Here is a 25,359-nt window from a genome sequence, read left to right on the forward strand (position 1 = left end):
TTTACTTTTAGATTTTGCTACAAGGTTCTACCCAATCCGTTATAGTTGACAAGTAGAGAGTATAGTAGAAACAAAGTTCTTTTCTGAACATAGGGGTTTGCAGGATCATCTAAAATCAGGGCTCCTACCTGGAATTATCCAGTGACTGAAAACTATAACTGTAGACAAGGTTTGGATTTACCTACCAAAAAAAGGGAAATGGTCAATTCATTTGAACAAAAGGAGATCACTTCAGTCCTGTCCTTTTTGTTTCTCACTGCTGCAGAAGAAAGTGAATGCTTCACTCACAACCAGGAATGATACTGCCTTTCCCAGTTCCACTGGAGGAAAGTTAATGGGCCACACCCTAGGCTTTGGGGGAGAAAGCTGCACCCTGCAGTGTCAGCAATTCCTGAGACAACTTGGATGGAACCACAACCTGATGCCACACCCATGCAGGGCATTTCTGGGCAGAGAACAATCCTTGGGAGGTATAAACATGTGGTAAACTCAACTGCATGGCAAAAATAAACAGCAACCCATCCTTAGGGCATGGGCAGGGTCAGAAACAGCCCAATAAGAAAAGCCCCTCTCTTGGGCTGGCCCGTGGCTTGCTTGGGAGAGCGTGGTGCTGATAAAACCAAGTCAAGGGTTAAGATCCCCTTACCCGTCATGTTTTAAGAAAAGAAAAGAAAAAAGCTCCTCTCATCAGTTCTAATCATCAGGTGAGGGGCCTGGGCAATAAATATGTAAGGATATAGAGAAATGAGATATTTGGAAAGAATTTAGAGGTGATTAACTATGGACCCAGTTAGTCTACAGCTATAGTGACCAGTATGGTAGTCACTATGTGATGATATAAATTAATGAAAATTAAAAATGTAGTTCCTAGCCATATTTCAGATGTTTTGTAACTACATGTATTGGACAGTGCAGATCATAGAACATTTCCATCATTGCAGAAAGTTCCACTGGACAGTGATAGTCTAGAGATACTTTGTTTCTCCATCCCATGGAAAAAAAACAGTTTAAAGGGGGCTCATTTATTATCACTTCCAAATGTACAAAAAAAAATTAGAAAATAACCCCCCAACTCAATCCCCCCCACCCCAACCTTTCCCCCAAAACAAATAATTTTTCCCCCAAACCACAAACATGAACTGGTCCTGGTATTTCCATAAACAGTGCAGCTAAGAAATAGTTTAGAGAAAATTTAACAGGATTCAGATTGTATCCATTCTGTCCTCTCAGCCCTGAGAGGTAAAAATCCCATATGGGTCCCAGTCCTCCCCAATGGTTTTCCCAACTCTGGTGGAAAGGTCCTTTTACAATGTGGTTTGTTTGGCTGCTGCTTTAGAGATCTTCCTGTGCTTTCTTCTTCTTCTTGGGCTTTTCTTCTTGAATGATAGGAGGGTTTGTAGCTTCTCGCTGTAGATAGCTAATAAAATCACTTAATTCACGGCCACCCTGAAAACAGAAAGATTACTCTGAAAATTTAACTTTTTAAAAACCTCTGATTTCCCCCACCAATAGGCAGAATTTTGAGTTTGTAAAGGCATATTAGCAACCAAATATGAGGGTACTTCAAAAGGTTTGTGGAAAAGTGGAATTGAAACATAATATAAATCTTTCCATGAACTTTTTGAAGTACCCTTGTATACTGACAATGACAGTTGAAAGAGTTTCCAGTTAAATAAACCCAGTTAAAGAACTGGAAATGTACAAATGTGTTGTGTATATTTGTGGGGAGATGGAACAATGTACTTACTTCATATTTCTTTGGATTTAGCTTCTTATTGGCTGGAGAGAAGTAGATGGTAGGAAAACTGGGAAGGGGAAAAAAGAGTTTACTAATTTCAAGTTATAAAGTAACTCTGACATATATACTTCAATAAATTTCTGAGAATAATTTTTCTTCATGGTTTGCAATCTGATGAGATACTATTCTCCATCAGTGGCTAAATTATATCCTATCATAACTCAGGAATATGAGAGCTCACAAAATTTCTGCAGCCACGTAGGTCCACAATGCAGAACTCTGTAAGTCAAGAAGGAATTAGTGAGTCTGTCCTCAATTAGAATATGAAGATCCCCAAAACCACGTCCAGTAAAGAAATGGTTTCCTAGCTTTTTTCCTACCAATTGACTAGACAGGGATGGCTAGTTAGCTCAGTTGGTAGAGTATGGTGCTGATAACACCAAGGTCAAGGGTTCAGATCCACGTACTGGTGGGCCAACAAAAAAAAAAAAAAAAAATTGCTGAGACACTTTTGTTAATTTTTAATCTACTTACCCCCTGACTTCATATGGAGAAGGCACATCATTGGCTGTGGCATCCATCTTGGCTATGACAATATTTGGGTCTTTGCTGAGCTGTTAATAAAAAGGTTAGATCTTTAAATTTCATGTTTTCAGTGACCGAGGAACATTTAGTCAATTCAGGACTTAAAACAATCTCATTCTTCTCAGATAGGAAGAGTGGTGGCACTTGCAGATAGTACCTAACATTCCACAAACTTCCCTCTTCTCTCTTGGCTCCTACATGTACGACTCATACATACAGTCTCATTCAAATTTACCTGGCCTGTATAAGACATTACAAAGGCTGAGCCAAGTGTTTCAAGATGAAGGAACATATGGATTCATATAAGCTGTTACCAAAATTCAGAAGCTCCTAGATATTTTTAACAATCTTTTTTTCTTTTTGGTGGCTGGCTGGTATTGGGAACCAAACCCTTGACCTTGGTGTTATGAGGGCACACTCTAACCAACTGAGCTAACCATATTCTAGATTGAGTCTGAGTAGTGTGCTATGGATCAAATGTGACCCCCAAAGGTTCAAGTATTAAAAATATGATCTCTATTGTAATAGTATTAAGAGGGTTGGAAATCCAATTAAAATGTTATTTGAAATGTGGGGTCTTTATTTAAGAGGTGATTAGATTGTGATGACTGTGCCCCTGTGAATGGATTGATCCATTCATGCAGTAATGGGGGTGGTTGTGATGACTTCATAAGGAGAGCAAATGAGGAAGTTTAGCTCTCTTGCTCATGCCATATCTTGCCATGTGATACCCTGCATCTCCATGGGACTCTGCACCAAGAAAGCCCTCACCAGATGTGTTCCCTGGATCTTGGACTTCCCAGCCTCCAAACTGTAAGAAATAAATTTTATTTCTTTGTAAATTACCCAGTCTTAGGTATTCTGCTATAAGCAACAGAAACGGACAAATACAGAGTGGAAAGTTAAAACAGGTATCTGAGGCACTGCACCAGCTACAGACACTAGGGGGCAGTCAAGAGAAAGTGAGTAAACAGTAGACAGTGGGAAAAAATCTACCAGTTCTTTGGAACTACGCTAATTAGGGTAACTAATTAGCCAGTGCTGAATATGTATGTAAACTTCTCACTCAAATTTTACCTTTAGAATAGGGTTCAGACTTACCTTCTCCCCCAGTTCTTTATACTTGGGCTCCAGATTCTTACAGTGACCACACCAAGGAGCGTAAAATTCAATAAGCACATCTTTATTTTCACTATTCACTATTTCATCAAAATTCTCTGCTACCACTACCTGGAAAACACAGAAGATTCTCTAGTTGGTAAGGTGAGATGAAGAATAAATTCACAAGCTAAATTTACTTCTGGACCTAATCCCTCACAAATTCAATGTGTTACCACTGAAAATAAATCATGGAAACCCAAATCACATTTGCAGACTGTATTAAATATGTTGCCATTCCCTAGAAACCAACTCATTTCCATATCTGTCACCTGTTCAACTATGTTCAGGAAATCACAGGAAATATAAGTCCTACCAAACTGTTCCTTAAAATAACTTCAGAGCAACAAAACTATTCTTAGCTTGCTGTATCCCACAGAGTAATCTAGCCCTAATATAAATTCCATCAAATATAAAATCCTGTGAAGGTTTTATACTCCCGCCCTTACCAAACATTATGAGCTCTGCTAATGCTTATTTTATGACTCAGGGGGATAAGGACAAAAAAAAAAAAAAAAAAAAAAAGCCAACAAGGTCTTCATTTAGACCCAGATGTTTGGAATAAAGAAATGAAGTGAGGCAACTGCTCATAGGTTTAGTGAGGCTATGAGCACCTCACCTTTACAGGCCCATCATTGCTCTCTGGGATAGGCTCAGATTTGAGATATCTCTTCAGGTTGCCATCAAAGTAATTCTGCAGGAACCTCTCAAGAGCCTTGCCATCACGCCTGCAATTTGAAAGACAAGGATCAGGGTTTGTTAATTTACTTCTACCACTGAGAGGATTAAAAGCAGTTTCTTTGAATAGTTTCTAAGAATTTTAATTTCAAGTTTAAGGCCAAAAATAGGGAGCTGTTACCTCTCAAAATGCAGAACTACTGACTGAACAAAAAGCAAACCACCTATTTTAGCATGTTCTTTGTGGATTAGAGAATTCAAAGAAGGAAGAAACATTGGTCTTTTGGAGATTCAGTTTTGCAAAAAGAACCAAATCTTATCCTGTTGCTCTGTGTGTACCTACAGTATCCTGTTTTACTTACTGGCTCACAAAGATTTTTCTTGTCTTAATCTCCCAAAGTTTCAGAAGGTGAAGGTAAACCTGTTTGGGATCTTAAGATCTTTCCAACTCCCTGAATTTACTTTAGGCTCATGTAGTACTCCAGGAAAAGACATTCTAAAGGAATGGAAGGGGGTTGGTTTGAAATTGAAATCCATCTCAAAGAGGCTGTCCAATCTTCTCTATCTACTACTTCTAATGGTGGTAGAGTAGAATCAGGTAAGAATTCCAGGCTGCCATCCTTTTTTTAGTTTTTAGAATTCATTAAGGATTATGATCCTTAAAGTGCATATAGTTAAATTGAGAAAAATAACAGTCAAAGGTCTTGACTAGAAGATAGAAGACCCATCGTCGTATTGCAATGTTGTTCTTTGTAATTCCTCAATAGTATAAAAGGCTTTAATAATTTCCTTGCAGAATCAAATCCCAAACCCATGCTAACTAGCAACTCACGAGAACTCCTCCTGCATGACAAACTTTTCTCCTTTAGCAGTTCTGATAGCAACAACAGGAATTTCTCCAGCAGTGTTTTCCAAGCCAAAATCAGATAGTTCATGGCTGAAGGTTTTACGGCTAGCTACAGCAAAGTTGAGTTTGTGTCCAGCATCCAGGAACTTCTTTGCTACCATCATCACTCTGTGAGAAACAAGAGATATATGTGCCTATACCAAGGTAGTAAAGCACTTCAAAACTAAGAAGCAAGAGACTAGCAAGCGTAGACTAAGTTGTACAGTACACACAGCCCTCTGGAATCAGTCTAAATTTGTGTTCTTGGGCACAGACACAGGATTATGGTATATTTCAATGTCTTAACTGAACTTCACTGCCAAATTGGTGGTGCCCAATCAAATGGCCCATTCCTACTGAATATCACTGTATAATACAGTTGTGAAATTTATTGCAGGTATAATGACTGATCTAAAAAGAAAATTTTTAAGGATAAAATTCATGGACAGTCTCAATGGGCAAGTGGGCACAATGTTTTAAGTGCATTTTACATCAAATTTGCAACTTTTTTTTTTTTTCTGGAAGGTTTGAAGTCACTTTGTCACAAAGCAAAGGAACACCTACAGAAGACATATCCCCCAAATTTTGGAAATAGTTATATAGTTTTCGGGAGTCAGATGTTCCCATTGTCATCTGCTCTTACATCACATATGGTAATGGGATGGTTAAAAGGGACTGTTTACTTTAGTTAAACTTGTTTACAAAGTGAAAACGTGATTTTTTTTTGGTTTTTGGCACCCTTGAACTTGGTGTTATAACACCATACTCTAACCAACTGAGCTAACCAGCCAGCCTGAAAACATGATTCTTATTACCTGTTTCTCCAGTAGTTGGAACCCTTAGCATTCTTCTCATAGTCTACATCATAGTAAGCCACAAGTAAGTCCTTGCCCTGTATCAAATCTTTATTGTCTTCTGTCATGTGAGGGCAGATACCAAAACTGAAATGAAATAATCCGTTATCAATGTAGGCAGGCTTACACCTACATTATGGAATTATCACAAAATAACTGATAAAGGAAAGAAATTTTCAACATTTAGGACAAGTACTGAGCAATACTTATTATCTTACAGGACCACAATAGAAGTTGTAGGGCCCGCACGTTACTGCCTTAATATAAACAAACTAATATTGTTACAAACTCTTGAATCAAGGCTATTTAAGCCAAAACATGGCTTTGCTTAATGACTGAGGTAGACAAACTAAAATGAAGCAAAAAAAAAAAAGAAAGAAAGAAAGAAAGAAAAAATACCCAGACAATGCATAAAGAGGTACTCACATGTTTTCCTGGATAAACTTTTTAATCTTGCCACTGGTCATTTTCTGTTCTGCATATGCCACAGTCTTGTCCTCAAACTTGTTAATCAGATGTGAAGGACGAAATAAAGTGATACCCCTTAAAAAAAAAAATCTTAGTAGGTAGATAGCAGAGGAACTGTCTCCCATCTTTTATTTAAAGTTCAAACCATCTTTTGCTGCCACTTTTACTTTTACCATCTAAGCACATAAAGAGTCTTTTCTGGGACATACTTTTCAGCAACATAACATTCTTACCAACCCTAAGATGCTAACCACCTTCATCTCGAATGCAATAATTGCATGTAAGGGTTTAATAAACCTTGAGTTAGAAAGTTAAGAGAACTTGGTTCTAATCTTAGCTTCACTACTAATTTCAAAGACATTGGACCAAGAATCAATTTAATCCTTCTGGGCTTCAGCTTTTTTGTTAGCTCAAAAGGGAGTTAGAGCAAATAACTTCCAAACCTTTAAAAACAATAACAAAGAGAACCCAACTTACCCAAAAGCCCCAATGTGTACAATAAAATAAAGCAGAGCTTCCTTCTATTGGAAGGTAGCTTGCCCTGCCACTCTCCTTAAAAATTCACCTCTCGCACAGTAAGATGTGAGTACTTCACTAAAGAAAATGTCTTTAAGATTCCTTCCAGTTATAAAATATGTGGCTGGCCGGTTAGCTCAATTGATTAGAGTGCAGTGCTGATAACATCAAGGTCCAGGGTTCTGATCCCCCTACCGGCCAGCCAACAAAAAAAACAAACAAAGAACACAAAACAAAACAAAACCCCCCCAAACACCTAAAATGTTATAGGCAGGTATACAATTATAATATTTAGCTTAAGTTCATTAGAAATTTCTTTGTTTCAGATTTCTCTATCCCAATAAATCATGTTCACAAAATTTTCTCTTACTGGTACTACTTTGCCTCTCACCTAAGCTAAGCTTTCTTCAAATCCATTGGAACACCTGAAGAAGCAAATTTACAGCCTTTTGTTCAGCTAGAACTGCACTTCAGGTTTGGTTCTGAATCACAGTCTTACATCTAGCACCAGCTTTCCCAGAAAACACCATTATTCTAACCACCAATATCTTGCCTCTAGCTTCTCCCTCATTCATTCCTCCTCCCCACTCACACACAATTTTTGTCACTTGTTTTTGGCTAGGTTTTAGCACCTTCAGGTCCTTATATTCCTTTCTCATTCTTCCAATATTAACCATTAACTAACCTTATGTCAATTAAAACAGGCATTTTCATAGAACACAGGAAAACTACAGAGCAAACAAGAACTTAATACAAACAGGCTGGGCAAGCAAGAATCAGAACAAGGCTAAAATTCCTTAAAAAAGCATAATTACCAATTTCAGAGCAGTTACTCTCAAAAATAGAAATCAGGCAGTTCCAAATGTGATCTTTAATGATGCTTTTCTGTACACATGAAAACCTTAAGAAACCCTTCACATGAGGTCTTCGCAATAAGATTTCTGATTAGAGGTTAACAGACCAATTTAGATGGCAGTGTGACAGGCAGCCACAATGAACAAATCAAAGGTTAACAGAATGACATGTGGTGTGCTTGTTAATGAGCCACAGGTGGTTCCACATCCATCTATATACCTGCTGTCTCTAATTCTAAGTAGTAGTAGAGCCTAGTAATCAAGCATACCAACTCTGCAGCCAGACTCTAGCTTCAAATTCTAGTTCCTCCACTTACTAGCTTTGAGAAGGTAGGCAAATTACTTAACTTCTTTATGTACTTTTTCCTCCATAAAATGGGGATAATAATACCTGTCTCACAGGGTTGTAAAGAGGATTAAATGAGTTAACAGCAGGTACATGGCATATAGTGAACACTACATATTTTGTTAAATATAAACAACACTAGTCCTTGACACATTTTTCTTTTTATTTTATATGCCCACCCTGAGTGATCTTATCTAATACCATGGTCTTAATAATCGTTTATATGTAATTGACCTATAAATTTTTATATTTAGCAAAGAACTCTTCCTGAATTCTAGGCTAATTTATCCAACTGTCCACTGGGTATTCACCACCTGGATGACTCACACTTCTCAAACTCACTGTGTTCAAAATAGATTTCATCATCATTCCTCCCAAATGTGTTTCTCTTCATCTGCTTCCCAATTTGATGGTGACTGCCAATGACCCAGTCATCCAAATTGTTAGAAACATGGACTTACTCTAGATCTTCCCTTTTTTCACACAGCGTTAGTTAGTGACTGAATCCTGTTGTTTACATTTTTTATACCCGCCCCTTCCTTTCCATTGCCACTAATGCTGTTAGACTCTCAGATGTCACCTTCAGTATAGATACTGACTGCCTTGCCTCATTCCGCTTTCAAACCACCACTATGTGGGTGATAATGACTTTTCTTCTGAAACAAAATCATATTACTCCCCAGCTCAAAGTCTCTCAAATATCTAAAAGATAAAATTTAAACTCTTTTGTATGGCACTTAAGGCCTATAATTTGGTCTCTGCTGACCTCTTCAACCTTACCTTTCACTATGACCTTGTTCACAAACAACACTCCAGCACTACCAATGGCAGGTCCCAACATGCCTTACATCTCAGGGCCTTCACTCCTGCTGCTTTATCTGGAATGATTTTTATCCCAATTGCCACAGCTTGCCTGGAAAAACTCATCTTTTAAGAGTCACCTCCTCTATGAAGCTTTTTCAGATAGTACTCCCCACCCCAGAAGAAGAAGAAAAATCACTTTCTTTGTACTCCCAATATATCCTGTATATACTCATATTTCTACAACATGTATAACACTCAATTACACTTACATTTTTATATATATTCATGTATACACTGTCTCCCCCTACTAAATGCCCCTCAAAGACAGTTTCCAGCATTTAGCTTAAACACCTAGTAAGTGCCCAATAAACCTTTTGGAAAAACCACCCATAAAAGTCACCAGTTCACAGAATAATTACACTTGGTCCAGAGACTGACAAGGGCATCCAACTCAGTCACTTACTCTCCATTATCATCATACTCATTCACCAGAGACTCAGCATTGGTATGTGCAAATCGGTAGTTATCCCTCAAGTTGCTGGCTGCTTTTAGGAACTCAGAGTGAGCTTCACTGAATAAGTCCTTGAAAAAACCTATATAGAAAATGTCAAACACAAGGAAGAAGCAATAAGCACTGAGAGATATTAAATGTTTTTTTTGTAGCTGGCCGTAAAAACTTTTCAATTCTGTTTTTCGAAACCTTCATTCTATAATGGATAAGCATAGTGAAACAGGCAGGAGGACTGGGTCTGCTTTGCCACAAATACCTCAGATACTCAACATGTGTTTGGGATAAGAATTCCTCCTCTATCCTTTTTTTTTAAAAAGATGACTGGTAAGGGAATCTTAACCCTTGATTTGGTGGTGTCAGCACCACGCTCACCCAGTGAGCTAACCGGCCATCCCTATATAGGGATCCGAACCCGTGGCCTCAGTGTTATCAGCATCACACTCTCCCAAGTGAGCCATGGGTCAGCCCTATCCTCTATCCTTTAACGAAACATTTTTGAGAGAGCCAAGGGAGAAGATTTGGCAGGGTTCCAGTCTTAGTTCTACTTTGTCACAACTGATTAAGCAAAGTGCTTAACTTCTTTTTTTTTGACGACTGGTAGGTATGGGGATCCAAACCCTTGACCTTGGTGCTATCAGCACCATGCTCTATGGAGTGAACTAACTGGCCAGCCTTTGCTTAACTTCTTATAGCTTCAGGGACTATTTCAGGTATCACAAAGGATTAAATTTTGACAATATGTCAAAGCCACTTCACTCTATTTTTTCTTTCTATGTCTTTCTCGTCTTTAGAACTTCAAGTCTAGAGAAGTGACTGATACATAAATGTTTATTAAATGGTAATGGTTAGGGCCGGCCCGTGGCTCACTCGGGAGAGTGCGGTGCTGATAACACCAAGGCCCCGGGTTCGGATCCCATATACAGATGGCCGGTTCGCTCACTGGCTGAGTGTGGTGCTGACAACACCAAGTCAAGGGTTAAGATCCCCTTACTGGTCATCTTTTAAAAAAAAAATAAAATAAAATAAATGGTAATGGTTAAATCCTTATAAAATATAAAGAACCAGTAAAATCTAGATGATAAAAAGTGGCTTTCAGTTAAATGATAAACCATCCTTGCTGCTAAAAAAGTCAACTTTATTATAGTAATTAGAAGATTAAGAGAAGCACAAAAACAGCTTATATGTTCACATTTATTTTATAGTCAAATGTATCATACATCACATTTAAAACAAAACAAAACAAAGAATGCCTAAGGTGCAGAATGTATCTGGCTCATGTTATTTTAAGGATAAAATGAAATACTGCAATGCTTGAGAAAGCAAAGATTGCTGTAAAAATATAAGACAAATCCTAGCAATCTGGTCGTAAATTTTAAATTCTCCTATTATTGTGAAAATAGCAGAAACAGAGGTTTATTATTTACTTTTTGTTTTTTGTTTTGGTGGCTGGCCAATACAGGGATCAAACCCTGGACCTTGGTGTTATCAGTACCACACTCTAACTAAATCAGCTAACTGGACAGCCCTAGTATTTACTTGTGTCCTCCTACCTCCAAACCTTGTTTTCATTTTTTTTGTTTTTTTTATTTTGTTTTGTTTTTTGGCAACTGGCTGGTATGGGGATCTGAACCTGTGACCTTTGTGTTACTAGCACCATGTTTTCCCAAAAGTGAGCTAAATGGCCAGCATTCAAACCTTGTTTTCAGTTATAATTATGCTATCATATGAGTTAAATCTCAGAGTTTAAGAAGTGATGATATCCCTATTCTAGTCCTTAATTCTGTCACTTGTCTTTTTAACTGCCCCAAGGTTTCCTAACCTGTTTTCCCAGACATGGAGGGATTTCAAACTGAGTTCATAATTTTGTGGCATAATTAAATATTTGCTACTTACCCACGATGGAAGCATCTTTATCACTAATGAACTTCTTAAATTCTTCCTCAGTTCTGAGAGGAACTGAAGCTGGTCCCGCCTGCTTCTTTAGGTGGCTAACAATTCCATCTGAGAAATCAAGATGAAACTTATAATTTTTGAGAAGGTAATTATTCACGATTCAAAATTAAAAAGGTAAAAAAAACGTACACAATGCATTTTTCTTCCCACATTTGTCTCTAGTCACCCAGTTTCCTCCCTATAGGATGAGAGTTCAGTTACCTGTTATTCTTCCAGACATTTTACACATAAACAAGCAATTAGATTATTCTTCTTTCTTTTATCCTCAGAATGGTAACATACACATATGCCGTTCTGTATTTTGTTTCTGTCATTTAACATAGCTTAGAGATAATTTATATTAATATATATAAAGACGTTTTATTACAGGTGCATAATGTTTCATTGTATGGATATATCATAATTCATTTAACCTGCCATAATTGATGGACATTTGTTTCCAATCTCTTGCTGCTACAAATGATTCTGTATAAATAACCTTGTTTATTATTATTAGGAGTATTAATGTCATTTTGCACATGATAGAATATATTCATCTGTAGGGTAAAATCCTAGAAGTGAATTAACTGGGTCAAAGGGTACATGTACTCATAATTGTTAAAACCACCCTCCAAAGAGACTTATTATTCTCTCTGTCCACTATCAAGTAAATTCCAAATGAGTAGGGATTTTAGTTTTAGCCAATGATATATACCTAGCTCAAAGAATAGTGCCTATCACATTAAAAACTTTAAAAAACATCCATTTTGCAAATAAATTTTATAGACAAATCCCCCTTCTCAAGCAGCACAGAGTCACCTGCAGCCTCACATTTTTCTTTTCTCTCTTTTTTTTTTTTGTTGGTGGCTGGCCTGTCTGGCGAACCACAAAGCCTTGACCTTGGTGTTACAAGGCTGCACTCTAACCAACTGAGCTAACTAGCCTTACGTTTTTAAAGCAGAAAATCCAGTGACTTGGCTAGCTTGTGTATGAGTTTAACTACATATGGGTCAAACAGGCACAAAATCCAGCCAAAACCACACTTTCCTACTGAGATAAAATGGGCTAGTTAAGTAAAAAAGTTTAAAAACTCCAAAATCTTTTTATCCCTTAATCCTAGTTGACAGACCATTATTCCACTTTCTCCTAGGATCCACTGAACTAGTCATAGGCTCAAAATGCTCACAAGCCAGAGGCAATGCTACTTCTCCATGATAATTCTACTTCTTCCACCCCTTTGTTTTCTATGTACTCTGAGGATGTGTTAACTGGCTAAGACAGAGTATTGTTTAACTCTTTCAACATGACTGAGCATATTTTGCACTTCTAAGGTACTTTCTTCTCCTTTTGTCTCTCCATTCACGGATTTTTTTCTTTTAAATGTTTTCCTCAGCTCCTCCTAGAAGAGGGGTTTTATTAATAGACTAGCTGAAATTGGATAAGACTCATTTAGTCTTCAAGATGATTGCTATTACCATATCACAAAATAAAGAACTTTAACTCAGGACTATGGTGAAAAATGTTACCTTTTCCCTGAGTATCTAAAATTCTCTGGAAGGTGTAATGAACTGCTGAGTAACCAGTTTAAGCAGGAAGGCAAAGGGCATAGTTCTTAAAGGTATACATGAAGAAAATTATCCCTCCTGGCTAAAGACTACTTGCATTAATAGACAAACTACTGAATGCTGAGAAATTCTCCAGTTTATGAAATCTATGTTACAGCCCAAGTGAGAATATTTGCCTAGTAGTAGTCTGGCTGGGTCTATCTACAATTTAGTTAAGACCTGTCCAAGTTCAGAGAAAAACATTTCAGAAACTCTAACTACTAACTCTACCCCAAATTAAACTAGAAAATCTGAATGCTAACATAGGTTCTTCATTAATAATTTTAATCTCAGAGGGGAAAAAAGGATTTTTCTCCTTCTGTGCTTATTAGAAATAACGAATTGAGGGCCAACCCTGTGGCTCACTCAGAAGAGTGAGGCACTGGGAGCGCCAAGGCCGTGGGTTCGGATCCTACATACGGATGGCCGGTGCACTCACTGGCTGAGCGCGGTGTGGGCGACACCAAGCCAAGGGTTACAATCCCCTTACCGGTCAAAAAAAAAAAAAAGAAATAACAAATTGAGTGCTGGTTAAATGGCCTCAGTTGGGCCAATATATTTATTCATGCATACAACAAAGAGTTATTGAATACTGTATGTGGGGAGTGTAAGTGCTCAGGATAGAGTAGTAAATTACACCAAACAATGTCTTTGTTCTCTTGGAATTTATTACTATATGTAAATTTCCAAATGCATAAATTCAAAAAAATGAGATAGTAACCAGTGCTATGCAGAGAATTAGAATTAAGAGAATGATGTGATAAGAAAATGACTGGGTGGCTACCATAGGTCTAGTGGCCTGGGAGGGAGGGAGGGAGGGAGGGAGGGAGGGAGAGAGAGAGAGAGAGAGAGAGAGAGAGAGAGAGAGAGGTTTAAACAATATTAAGTTATTATTATTCAGTTCTAAAGGTTGTAAGTACAAAATGGGTCTCACAGGCAAAAATCAAAGTTTCAGCAGGGCTGCGTTCCCTCTGGAGGTCCTAAGGGAGAATCCTTGGCTTTTCCCGCTTCTAGAGGCTTCCTGCATTCCTGGGCTCATGATCCATAAACCAGTAATGGCAGATTGAGGCTTTCTCACATTGCATCACTCTGACCTCCTCTTCTGCCTACCTCTTCCACTTTTTTGGTTTTTTGGTGGCTGGCCAGTAGTATGTGGGTCTGAACACTGATTTTTTTTTTTTTTTTTTAAATAGACTTAATTTTTTTAGAGCAGTTTTAGGTTCATGGAAAAACTAAGCAGAAGGTACAGAGATTTCCCATCTTCCCTTTGCCTCCACCTCTTCCACTTTTAGAGACTCTTGTTGTGATAATCCACAATAATCTCCCTCCTCAAGGTCCTTAAAGTCCCCTTTGCCATGTTAGGTGACATATTCACAGGATCTAGGGATTATGACATGAACATCTTTGGAAGGGAGTGAGAAGGGACATTATTCTGACTATCACACTGTGCTCTCTTTTTTCCTTTTAAGTCAATAGGGGTTATCTGACAGCAGTAACATCTGATATATCTTACTTTTATTTCTTTCTTTGTACTTTACTGTATTTCTTAAAAACTAAAAAATATAGTTAAAAGTAAATTATTTAAAAGAATACGTTTTTAAAAAGAACTTGGCACTGGGCCTGGTTCCTACCAGGAGCTTCAGAGTTAGGCAGGGACCATGTTATGCCGAACTTGGTATATGAATAACAATCATACATACTGAAAAAAAATCCCACGTCTCCTAAAATCCCCTAACTCAACCCTTTTCTGTCACGAAAAGGTATAATATGCCTGATTATTTGACAGATTCAAGATAAAACTGTCTCTGATTATAGAAAAATATCAGTCCCTAGAGGATCCAGCCCCAACTTAACCTCTCATACATGCCAATCATAATCTAGCTCCATGGTGGGCCGGCCCGTGGCTCACTCGGTAGAGTGCGGTGCTGATAACACCAAGGCCCCGGGTTCGGATCCCATATACGGATGGCCGGTTCGCTCACTGGCTGAGCGTGGTGCTGACAACACCAAGTCAAGGTTTAAGATCCCCTTACCGGTCATCTTTAAAAAAAAAAAAAATAATAATAATAATAATAATCTAGCTCCATGGTCTTCCTGTCCTTTGAACACACCAAGCTCTGTTACATATTAGGGCTTTTCAGCACCTGCTTTCTCTCTGTTTGGAAAGCTCTGGCCAAGATCTTCTTGTGGCTGATCCCTTCTTATTTTTCAGGTCTTGGCTCAAAGGTTACTTCCATGACCACCCTGATTATGAGGTTCTCCCACCCCCAACCACTATCACATCTTGGTGTTTTGCTTTTCCCCCTTAATGCTCTTATTGCTAACTAAATTTACCTTATCCACGTATATTCTTGTCTTTCAACTTTTCACTGTGGTAAAAATATATGTAACATAGAATTCACTATCTTAACCATTTTTAAGTATACAATTCTGTGTTATTAAGTACATTCACACTTGCTATAGTTTGAATGTCCTCCACAAGATTTAATTGAAGCTTAATCCCCAATGTGGCAGTGTTGTTGAGAGGTAGGGCCTTCAGGAGGTGATTGGATTGTGAGGGCTCTGCCCTCATGAATGGATTAATCCATTCATGGATTGATAGATTATCATGGGAGTAGAACTGGTGGCTTCACAAGAGCAAGAGAGACCTGAATTAGCATGTTAGCATGCTCTTGCCCTCTCGCCAAGTGATGCCCTGCACCATCTCAGGACTCTATAGAGTCTCTGCAAGGAAAAAGCCTTCGCCAGATGTACCCCCTCAACACTGAACTTCCCAGCCTCCAAAACTGTAAGAAATAAATTTCTTTTCCTTATAAATTACAGTTTCAGGCATTCTATTATAAGTGACAGAAAATGTACTGAGACAACATTGCTGTACAACCAATCTCCAGAACTGTTTTCACCTTGCAAAACAAACTTTTTCTGAGGAACCACCATACTGTTTTCCACAGTGGCTACATCATTTATATCCCCACCAACAGTGCAAAGATTCCAATTTCTCTATATCCTCACTGACACTTGTTATTTTCTTTCTTTTTTAAAGCCAGTCAAATTAAGCAGTGGGCACTACTGACACTAAAGTTAGTAAGTTCTGATAACCCACTACAAATGGACCAGCCTATTTTCTTTTTTTTTGATAGTAGCCATCCTAATGGGTGTGAGATGGTTATCTATGTATATTTTTAAAACTTGTTTGTTGTCTTCCTCCCCTCATCCCCCAGAACATGAACTCCACAGGAGTAGGGGCCTTATCTGTTTTGTTTATCAATAAGTACCAAGCATCCAGAATATCTGGCAGAGTAGGTCCTCAATAAAATATTTGTCAAATGAAAAAATGCCTAGCTAATCTTCTAACTCAAGTTCATGTATTTTCTACATTACAGTACTTATATAATCCATTCATTTAGAGGGGTCTTTTGTTATCTACCAAACTGACCTCTTAGAGGAGAAATCTTTAAGTCTGAAAATAGGTTGTATAGAAAAATACATTTTCATGTTCCCACTATAAAGAACAAGGTACTTAAATCCAGCTTCCAGAATGTAATCCAGGATCCTTACCGGCAGTCCTAGGCCCATCATAAGCACCTGCTTCTTCACCATCTCTAAATATCTTCAGGGTTGGATATCCACTGACTCCATACTTATTGCAGGTGTTTGTATTGGCAGTGCAATCAACCTAAGATTAAAACACAAACTATTTTTTAAACCAAATACCAGCTATAGGTTTTTCCCATATTCCCAAAATATCAGGACTGGTCAAATCATAAGAGGGTCAAACAATTCCTGGCATACATGGCACAGAACATCAGATCTTAAAGACAGACTGGTGCTTGCCTAACTACATCAGAACTGGCTAAGAAATTCTTTAAAATTTAGATCCCTAGGCCTAATACAAAATGAAAAAATTACTATTTAAATTCTGCTTCTATCATCTAAAGCAGTGGTCTCCACCTTTTTTCTGCCTCAAAATATATGAGGGATAAATCACTTAAATTATTAACAGTGGCTTACTTTGATAATTACTATCATCAAGGGAATATATAGATGAGTACACATACCCTATAGATGAGGTTGGGTATAATTTGATTTTGCAAATCATCTAGAGTTATTTGCAAAGATACCAATACTTGTACTACATGATCCCTGAGCTGGTGTGAAGCTGGGCTAAACCACAGAATATCAGATCTAGTGAGATCTGTCCGAAAGAAGGAAAACAATTTCCATCTATTTATCCACTTACCCTGAACCAGGCAGTGCTACAGGCACTTTGCATTTATTACCTCATTTAATCTTTATAAGATTCTGAGGTATAATTCCTTATGCTCTAAGATGGGTAAACCAAGGTCCAGAAAATTAATGTGTCTATATTCACATACGCTATTCACGAGGCAGGAATTAAATAGCGATTAAACATTTTTTTTCTATGGCAAGCTACCTGACATCAGAATTAAAAGGAGTTTCCAAAAACAGCTTTATATATGTATGGACTATTTATTTGAGGCTGGCAGAGATGTGAGCTTTTAGATTGAAACAACTATGGGTTTACTACAGAATAATGACAAATTTTGGAAGCATTACTTTAATTGTAAAAACAAATACCAAGTTTATAGTTGAACAGCTGGTTATATACTCATCAATATCCTCATATTATTTTCATATTCTCATCACTGTGAATATCATATGGCAGTACAGGAAACTCATTTACTCAATGATTTCCCTCTAACCTTAACAACTGTACTTTTACTTTCCATATTTGCACTTTAATTCTTATTTACTATGTATTTTATTTCTTATGCCAATGATTTCCTTAGTCTCAATATTTTTAATCTTTTGAAACTATAATACGACACTCTGTTGTGTATTTGCCCACAAACCAGTATACACTCTTCTTAGCACCATAAGAGCAGAGAAAATGAATGTTAATTTTACAAACTACTGTTTAAAATATTTCATATCCTTTAATGAAGAATCCACCTATACTCACCTTTGCTAGCGGGACTATTCCTTTTAATCTGGTGGCTGCAGCTTCATACTCAGGGGCAAGCCTCTTGCAGTGTCCACACCTAAATACATACATACATACATACACACACACACACACACATATATATATAAAGTTAGTTTAATCCTACAAATTTGTTAATTTTATCTCTCTAGGAAGAATCTCAAACCATACTACTACTTCGAACTAGAAGATGCTTCCAAAAGCAAAAACACCACCTGAACAATATCCATTATTGCTAAGGTAAACCAGAGCTCTCGGAAGGTAAATGTCCTAGCTCAAGTCTGAGATTGACTCTATAGTATTGGCTCAGTTCAGAGCAGCATCAATTTTCTCAATTAAAAGCATAACTGAGTCTTGAAAGTTGCAGTCAGATGTATTCCACATTAAAGAGGGAAAGAGCTCAAGCCCTTTTGAACAATTAATGAGGCTAAGATAAAGAACAAAATAGCAATAATCCCATTTCTGGAGCATTCCCCGAATGAAAGTACATTTTTCCTTAGGAAACTAGCACTGTGGTTCTTAAAAATATAGTGACTGAAACCTTGTAAGATCCCAAGTATGATATTAACTCTAAGAATCAACACCTGGGATACACTCTTCTCTCCTGTCTGTGGACATAAAAGCTCGAGACTCTTCAGCTTTTGGGTTCCAGGACTTACACCAAGGATGCCATTGGCTTCCCTGGTTTTGAGGCCTTTGGACTTGGACTGAGGCATGCAACCAGCATCCAGTTTGCAGACAGCCTATCACATGACTTTTCTTCAAAATCATGTGAGCTAATTCCCCTAATAAATCCCCTCTCATATATTTATAACATATTGAATTGATCTGTCTCTCTGGAGAACCCTGACTAATATAGAAAACTGGTACCAGAGAACTGGGATGTTGCTTATAAGAGATACTTGAAAATGTGGAAACAACTTAGAAACTGAGTGTTGAGAGAAAAGGTTGAGGGAATTTGGAGGGACAGGCTACAAAAAGCCTAGATGATGGTGAAAGTTTAGAAGACAAGAAAATCAGAGAAAGTTTGGAATGCTTTAGAGACTGGTTAAATGATGGTGACCAAAATGATTATGGAAATATGGACTACAAAGACCATCCTAAGGAGGTCTCAGAAATAAGGAGTTTATTGGAAAATGGAGCAAAGATCACACTTGCTATGAACTGGCAAGGAACCTGGCTGCATACTGTTTATGCCCGAAAGTTTTATGGAATGTGAAACTTAATGGTACTGACCCAGAGTATTTGGTGGGAGAAATTTCTAAGCAGCAAAGCATTCAGGAAACTACATGGCTACTTGCAACAGCCTACACTGAGTTATGGCAAAAAAGGTACAACATAAAGCCAAAATGTATAATTAAAAGGGAAGCAGAATGTAAAGAGTGTAGCCTGGCCATGTGGTAGAGAATGAGAGCATTTTCAGGAGAAAAATCCTATGGTGCAGCAGAGGGACTAGTCGCTAAAGATATTAGCATGGCTGTGAGGCAGCCAGGTGGTCATAGCCAAGAATATAGGTAAAAGGCATTTCAGAGATCTTTGGGGCTGCGTCTTCCATTACAGGCCCAGAAGCCTAGGGAAATAGAATGGTCTGGGGGAACAGGTCCGAGGTGCCCTCCATAGGCTCCCTGCCCAAGGCCACCTCAGCTGGTCCCCACACCAGCACCCCAGCTGTGGCTAAACTGGCCCCAGGTGTGGCTGGACCCACAGCTTTGGAAGATACAAGCTGGATGTCTTAGCGGCATCCACATGGTGTTAGGTCTGCAGGTTTGCAGAATGCCAGGCTTGGGAGCCTCCGCCCCGATTTCAACAGATGCATGGAAAAGCCTGGGGGCCCAGGAAGAGATCTGTCTGAGGGGTGGATTCACTGCATAGAGCCTTCACTAGAGCAATGCCAAGTGGAAACGTGGTGTCAGAGTTGTGGCAGAGAAATCTCACCAAAGCCATGCCTAGTGGAGACATAAGAGCTGGACTGTCATGGAAACTCCAGACTTACAGAGCTACCAGTGTGCAAGGCCAGCCTGTCAGAACTGAAGCATCACCTAAGACCAGGAAAGCCATAGAAGAGGAGGTGCTCGAGGACCTGGGGACCCAACCCTCACACCAGCCTGTAGAGGACATCAAAAATGCAGTCAAGGTACATGAGTCACCAGCTTTGAGATTTAATGCCTGCCCTGCTAGGTTTCAGACCTGTTTGGGACCTATTACACTTTTCTTCTGTCCTATTTCTCCCTTTGGTAATGTGAATATGTACCCTATATTTGTCCCACCACTTTTATCTTGGAAGTAGATAACTTGTTGCAGTTTCACAGATGGGACTTTGAACTTTTGGGGATGAAATTTATGTATTTATATGTGAAAAGGACATGAATCTTTGGGGGGGCCAGGGTTGGAATGCCTTGGGTTGAATGTCCCCCCAAAACTTAGTCCCCACTGTGACAGTGTTAAGAGGGTAGCAAATCCCATTGTGGAATTGAAAGCTGGGGCCTTGAAGGTAATTAAATTGTTGGACTACGCATTAGTGAGTGAATGGATTAATGGTGGTCAGGGGCATGGTTCTGGAGGCTTTAAAAGAAGAGCACATGAGAAGTTAGCCTCTCTCTGTTCTGCCATTTTCTGCCATGTGAGAACCCTGGGTCACTGTCACCACCACCAAGACCCTCACCAGATGTGTTCCCTGAATTTTGACTTCCCAGCTTCAGAAGCTGTAAGCAATAAATTTCTTTTCTTGTAAATCACTCAGTTCCAAGTATTTTTGTTATAAGCAACAGAAATGGACTAATACAATCATCAAGCGCTTTTTCTCCATTCCTTCCATATGACTCTCTATGACCAGAAACCCAATTTGAGGGGATAGTGGAATGGGGCCCAGAAGGCACTCATTTGAAATAGGCACTCCAGCAGCTCAATGGAGGCCTTTTCTTCTCAACTGAGTTTCAACACAGCATGAGAATGACATGTTTAAGGTGGTGAGCCTGATTTTTACAGCTACACAGTTTACTTGGCCATGAGAACTGATAAAAACATATAAATTGGAATACTTTTCCCAGAAGGCCAGAAGCACCTGCTCCTCTGCCCTGAAAGACCTAACAGTCCCACAGGTACACTACTATATGCAATGGGAGGTGGGGAGGAGGGGTAATATAGTCTTTAGTGCACAAATAGCACCAGCTGTACATCATCTCCTCAAAAGCCAATGGGTTGCACAGGGATCACTTTGAGGAGGTGATGAGTTCTGTAACCTTCCCACAGACAGCAAAAATAGAAAACAGAAGAAATAGGAAAGAAACCTGAGCACAACATATGTCATAGCCAACAGTCTTGATTTATTTTATTAAGTGGTGCCATTTTATTTTACCCTTAAAATTTGTTTAAACCAAAGAGCCTATATTCTGCAGGGTCTTCAGGAGTCCTATTAAAAATAATTAAAGACTGTAATACTACACAATGCAGTCACATATATATTTACTAAAAGTATAAAAGAACCAAAAGATAAACACCAAATTCAGGATGGAGGAGTGCATAAGATGGAGAAGGGTTACAAAGGGGGTTTCAACTGTACTGGCTTTGTTTTTTTTATGGCTGGCTGGTAAAGGGATCCAAACCCTTGACCTTGGTGTTATCAGCACCATGTTTTAACCAAGTGAACTAACCAGCCAGCCCTGGCTTTGTTTTTAGACTGAGTGGTGAATAAATAGTATTCCTTATACTGTATCTCAGAGATGCATTTTCTTCCTGAAACTGAGATGTGTTTTACAATCATGTTATGATTTCAACGGTACCATTTCTTTCTTGTGAGACATAAAATAAGGGTTCCTCTAATAATCAGCAACATCTTAGATGTTTTTGAAATAATGGTACTATTTATACCTCTGTATTCCTTTAATATTGCATAATAAATTACACATTAATCATCTTGAAAAAAATTAGTATATAGAAATTACAAGTGATTTAATGTAATAAAGGAACCAATTTATCTGAGAAATCCAGGTTTAGGGGAACATAATAAGGGTTCAAAGGTTTTAAAAGAATTTTAAAGGAAGTAAGAATTGGACCTGGGCCTTTAATGATTTAAGGCATCAGAGAGGAGAGGATAGGATATTTTAGATGAGGGGAATAGTAGAGCAAAGAGAAAAGAGTACTAGTAAGAATGATGCATTCAGAGAAGAGTGAAGGGCTTTTTGGGGGAGAGGGGTGCAGGAACAGACAATAAATTGTCAAGGCTGAGGCAACAGATTTATGAATTAACAGTTCATCTCAACCATCTTCAAACATTTGAAGGAAAAACTTCATATAAAATAATTATGTCAGACCAGTGGGTGTCAACCCCAAATGCATATCAAAAATATCTACGGAGCATTAAAGCAAAAAAGTATGCATGGCTTACTGAATGAGCATCTCCAGAAATCTGGCAAGGAACTGGGTGTGTACGTATGCTGCAAGGCTGGGACTGAAAACCCTAAGCATTGGCAATATCCACAAGGTCATCAAAGGCACAAAGGAAGTTCCAATGAGGCTGTGCGAGACTTCCCTCTTCAAATCCACCAGGAATGGAACTCAAGTGGCGTTTGAAAGAAATCATGGTAGTTAACACAGATCAATCAGGATCAACCTCTACCATCACACACCCCTAGAAAAATATTAAAACACAAATAATCCCATCTACCCTCAGGGATAGCGCCCAGCTGTTAACGAATTCCAACACATATTCACCCAACAATCATTACTTCATGCCTGCCATGTGCCAAATGCTATTTTAGCCTCTGATAGAAAAATAATATAGTCCTTCTGCTATGGGAACACCCATCTGGCAGGGATGACCAGACGGTATTATTGGGTGCCAATGGAGAGGTAGGATCAACCAGTTAGTTGTTCAGGGAAAGAAAACATAACTTTTGAGCTAAATCTTGATGTTGAAAAGATTGACTGGGGGGAAGGGAGAAGGGGGATTCCAAATAAAGGAATTGGCACATACGAATACAAATATTAACTATCCCATTTTATAGTATCCACATGGTCTTTTCTATACTCTAGAAACACTGTATATAAAATATCATTATTACTACTGTCCTAGAGGGTAGTACACAAATCTATAACATAAGTAGATGTTGAGGACTTAAAATTAACAATGATCAACAAATTTTCAGAAATTATCACGAACATTTAAATAGTGTTATTTCTCCAGAGAAATGCAGACACTCCCATTCTTACAAATTCATAGAGGATCAATTCCATAATGGAAATATTAGTCTACAAAGTTAACTGCAAAGAAATCTTTCACTTTCACTTATAAAATGAAAGTGGATTAAAAACATAAACAAGAAAAAGAACTTGCACAAAATAGGGCCATTTTACTCTTAATAACGATCTTTAACTGTTTCTACATAACCTGTGAGAGCACTCCTGTGATCTGTAAAAAGGAACATAGCAGTCAGAAAACATTTCCAGCTGAAGTTGTAGTAAATAAAAATAGGTGAATGTGAAGATACAAGGACGCTATCAACAGGAGATTCTTTGGCTCTAAATTGCTCATTCAGAAAGCTGATCTTTCTTGCAGGCATTGTGGAAGAAGACCTTATCTTCTAAACCAATTAAAAGCAGACACCACAGCAGAGAGCCGCGCAATTCTTGGGATAGTTTAGCGCATGATGGGATATGTAGTTTTCAGGAAAGTATGTGCAACAATTTACAGTAGGAAAAAACGCCTTCAATTGAAACAAAAAATTCTGCTTTAAACTCATAGTTTAGTGGCTCACACTACTCCAGCAATTCCTACTTTAAATTGTTGCATGAACCCTGTAGTCAAAGCACCACTCAATTTTGACAAGTCCAGTGACACCCCCTCAAAGTTAACAGCATGATTATAACTGGGAAGAGCTGTTTCTAAGAGAAAACATGAGTTCCAGAGATGTTTAAAGGCTATCTTTTTGTAATCAGTATTGCCAGTTAGCCACAGAAATGCCCTGGACACAAAATCTGTCACAAGCTGAAAACACATCCTTTTGATTCAGGTGGTCTTAACTACAGGACTTCTAGTGTAACCCCTAACAAGTCAGCTGAACCTGAGAAGTGGAGACTTAAGTCAGAGGCAAGTTAACGTTATACAGTAACTTTGCTTTACTGATGCTTCTGAATACAGATAGTTTTTAACTAAGGGTCATTGTGCCAGGAGGGGAAAAACTAAGTACTGTGATTAGAATGAATATGCTGAGCTTCCCCAAGCGTTAAGATAACCATTGTTTGAAAACAAAAACACTCAGGTTGACTGAGCCAGAAATCCTATTTGCTCTCCCCGCCCCCACCGGTTTTTATTTCGCGGTAGTTCTTTCCTAAGTAATTTACACCCTTATTCAGCTAAGTCACCTGGAAGTGGAATATTTCTCCAAAACTGGTTACTTTCTCATTGAAGTCTTTTTTGGTCACTTTTCGGAAATCCTAATTGAAACTGACAATTTGGACAGATTCTACTTTCTTTTTGACAGAGGACTCTGCCGGTGCTGAGAAATAAGTGGTCGGCTTAATGTAGAAATCGTACACCACGCGATGGACAAAATAATTGCCTGTCTCAAGAATGCATTTATGACCATTCTGCAGCCACTGAGTGACCTTGGCTAGATACCAATGGCCGTGGGGCAAGAATAAAGGAAATATACTGGGGACCCTGGACCTCTGCACTTGGTGAAACGTTCGCTTCCACTATAAGGCTCTGGGATGCCTCGTCTGTAGACTGGAGAACATTAACACTGACTCATCCAGAAACTGTAAAGATATCTATGAAGGGGAGGAGGGGGATAGTTAAACCCTGTGCAAATAGGAAGTGCCGCAAGAGCACCGAGGTAAGGATGTTGCCCTACGTGAGAGGAGCCTTCGGGTTTTCCTTCTCGGGTCTCGCTCCCCGGGGATCCGCACCGACTCTCGAGGCACCTCCGGCTTCCGGGAATGGGAAATCTGCCGGCCGCAGTCGGGGCCCGCAGGAACGGTGGACGGCGCCGGCGCTGGGTAGGCCCAACCGTTCCCCCGCCCTAGCCCCCGGCCCTCACTTCCCCGACCCGGCAGAGTGGCCTCACCAGGGAGCGAAGAACTCGACGAGCATGAGGCCCGCAGAGCCCGTGTCGGAGACGCGACTCTCGAAGTTGTCGTCCGTGAGTTCCAGCACGTCTGAGGCAGCGGCGAGGCGGGTCGCGGTGAGAAGTAGCGCCACGCCCGGGAACAGCGCTAGGCAGCGGAGGCGCATGGCGGTGAGGTGAGGTGGGGGGCGGCCCAGAGGGTCGGGGCTCGGTGGGGACTGCGGAGGTCGGGCCAGCCACCACGCTTCCGCTGCCTGTGCTCGCGCGTCTGGGCCAGGCGGACCTGCAGCCGGCGGTCCAACCCCCAGCCCGGCTAAGGCCGCTAGTGTGGCAGCCGCCGATTGGCTGTGCGGCGC

The 25,359-nt window shown here is 39.3% G+C and overlaps 1 protein-coding gene across 1 annotated transcript; it reads right to left on the reverse strand.

Moving 5' to 3' along the window:
* Nucleotides 1-1,177: 1,177 nt before the first annotated feature.
* PDIA3 (protein disulfide isomerase family A member 3) lies at nt 1,178-25,316 on the reverse strand. Its single transcript, XM_063089459.1, has 13 exons — nt 25,004-25,316; nt 17,919-17,997; nt 16,493-16,610; nt 11,292-11,399; nt 9,351-9,480; nt 6,326-6,442; nt 5,861-5,986; nt 4,992-5,174; nt 4,101-4,209; nt 3,425-3,553; nt 2,273-2,352; nt 1,748-1,805; nt 1,178-1,446 (listed from the first exon to the last, which is right to left on the reverse strand). Exons 1-13 carry the CDS (start codon nt 25,168-25,170, stop codon nt 1,333-1,335), a joined length of 1,518 nt encoding a protein of 505 aa, XP_062945529.1. The 5' UTR covers nt 25,171-25,316; the 3' UTR covers nt 1,178-1,332.
* Nucleotides 25,317-25,359: the final 43 nt, after the last annotated feature.

Source organism: Cynocephalus volans, chromosome 3 (assembly GCF_027409185.1).
Source record: "Cynocephalus volans isolate mCynVol1 chromosome 3, mCynVol1.pri, whole genome shotgun sequence".
In the NCBI taxonomy this organism is placed as follows: domain Eukaryota; kingdom Metazoa; phylum Chordata; class Mammalia; order Dermoptera; family Cynocephalidae; genus Cynocephalus; species Cynocephalus volans.

Coding starts and splice junctions, on each gene's coding strand:
- PDIA3 (XM_063089459.1), bottom strand. CDS start 25,170: ATGCGCCTCCGCTGCCTAGCGCTGTTCCCGGGCGTGGCGCTACTTCTC. Junction 17,998..25,003: donor GTCGAGTTCTTCGCTCCCTG/GTGAGGCCACTC, acceptor GTATGTATTTAG/GTGTGGACACTGCAAGAGGC. Junction 5,175..5,860: donor TCCAACTACTGGAGAAACAG/GTAATAAGAATC, acceptor TGTTTCTCACAG/AGTGATGATGGTAGCAAAGA.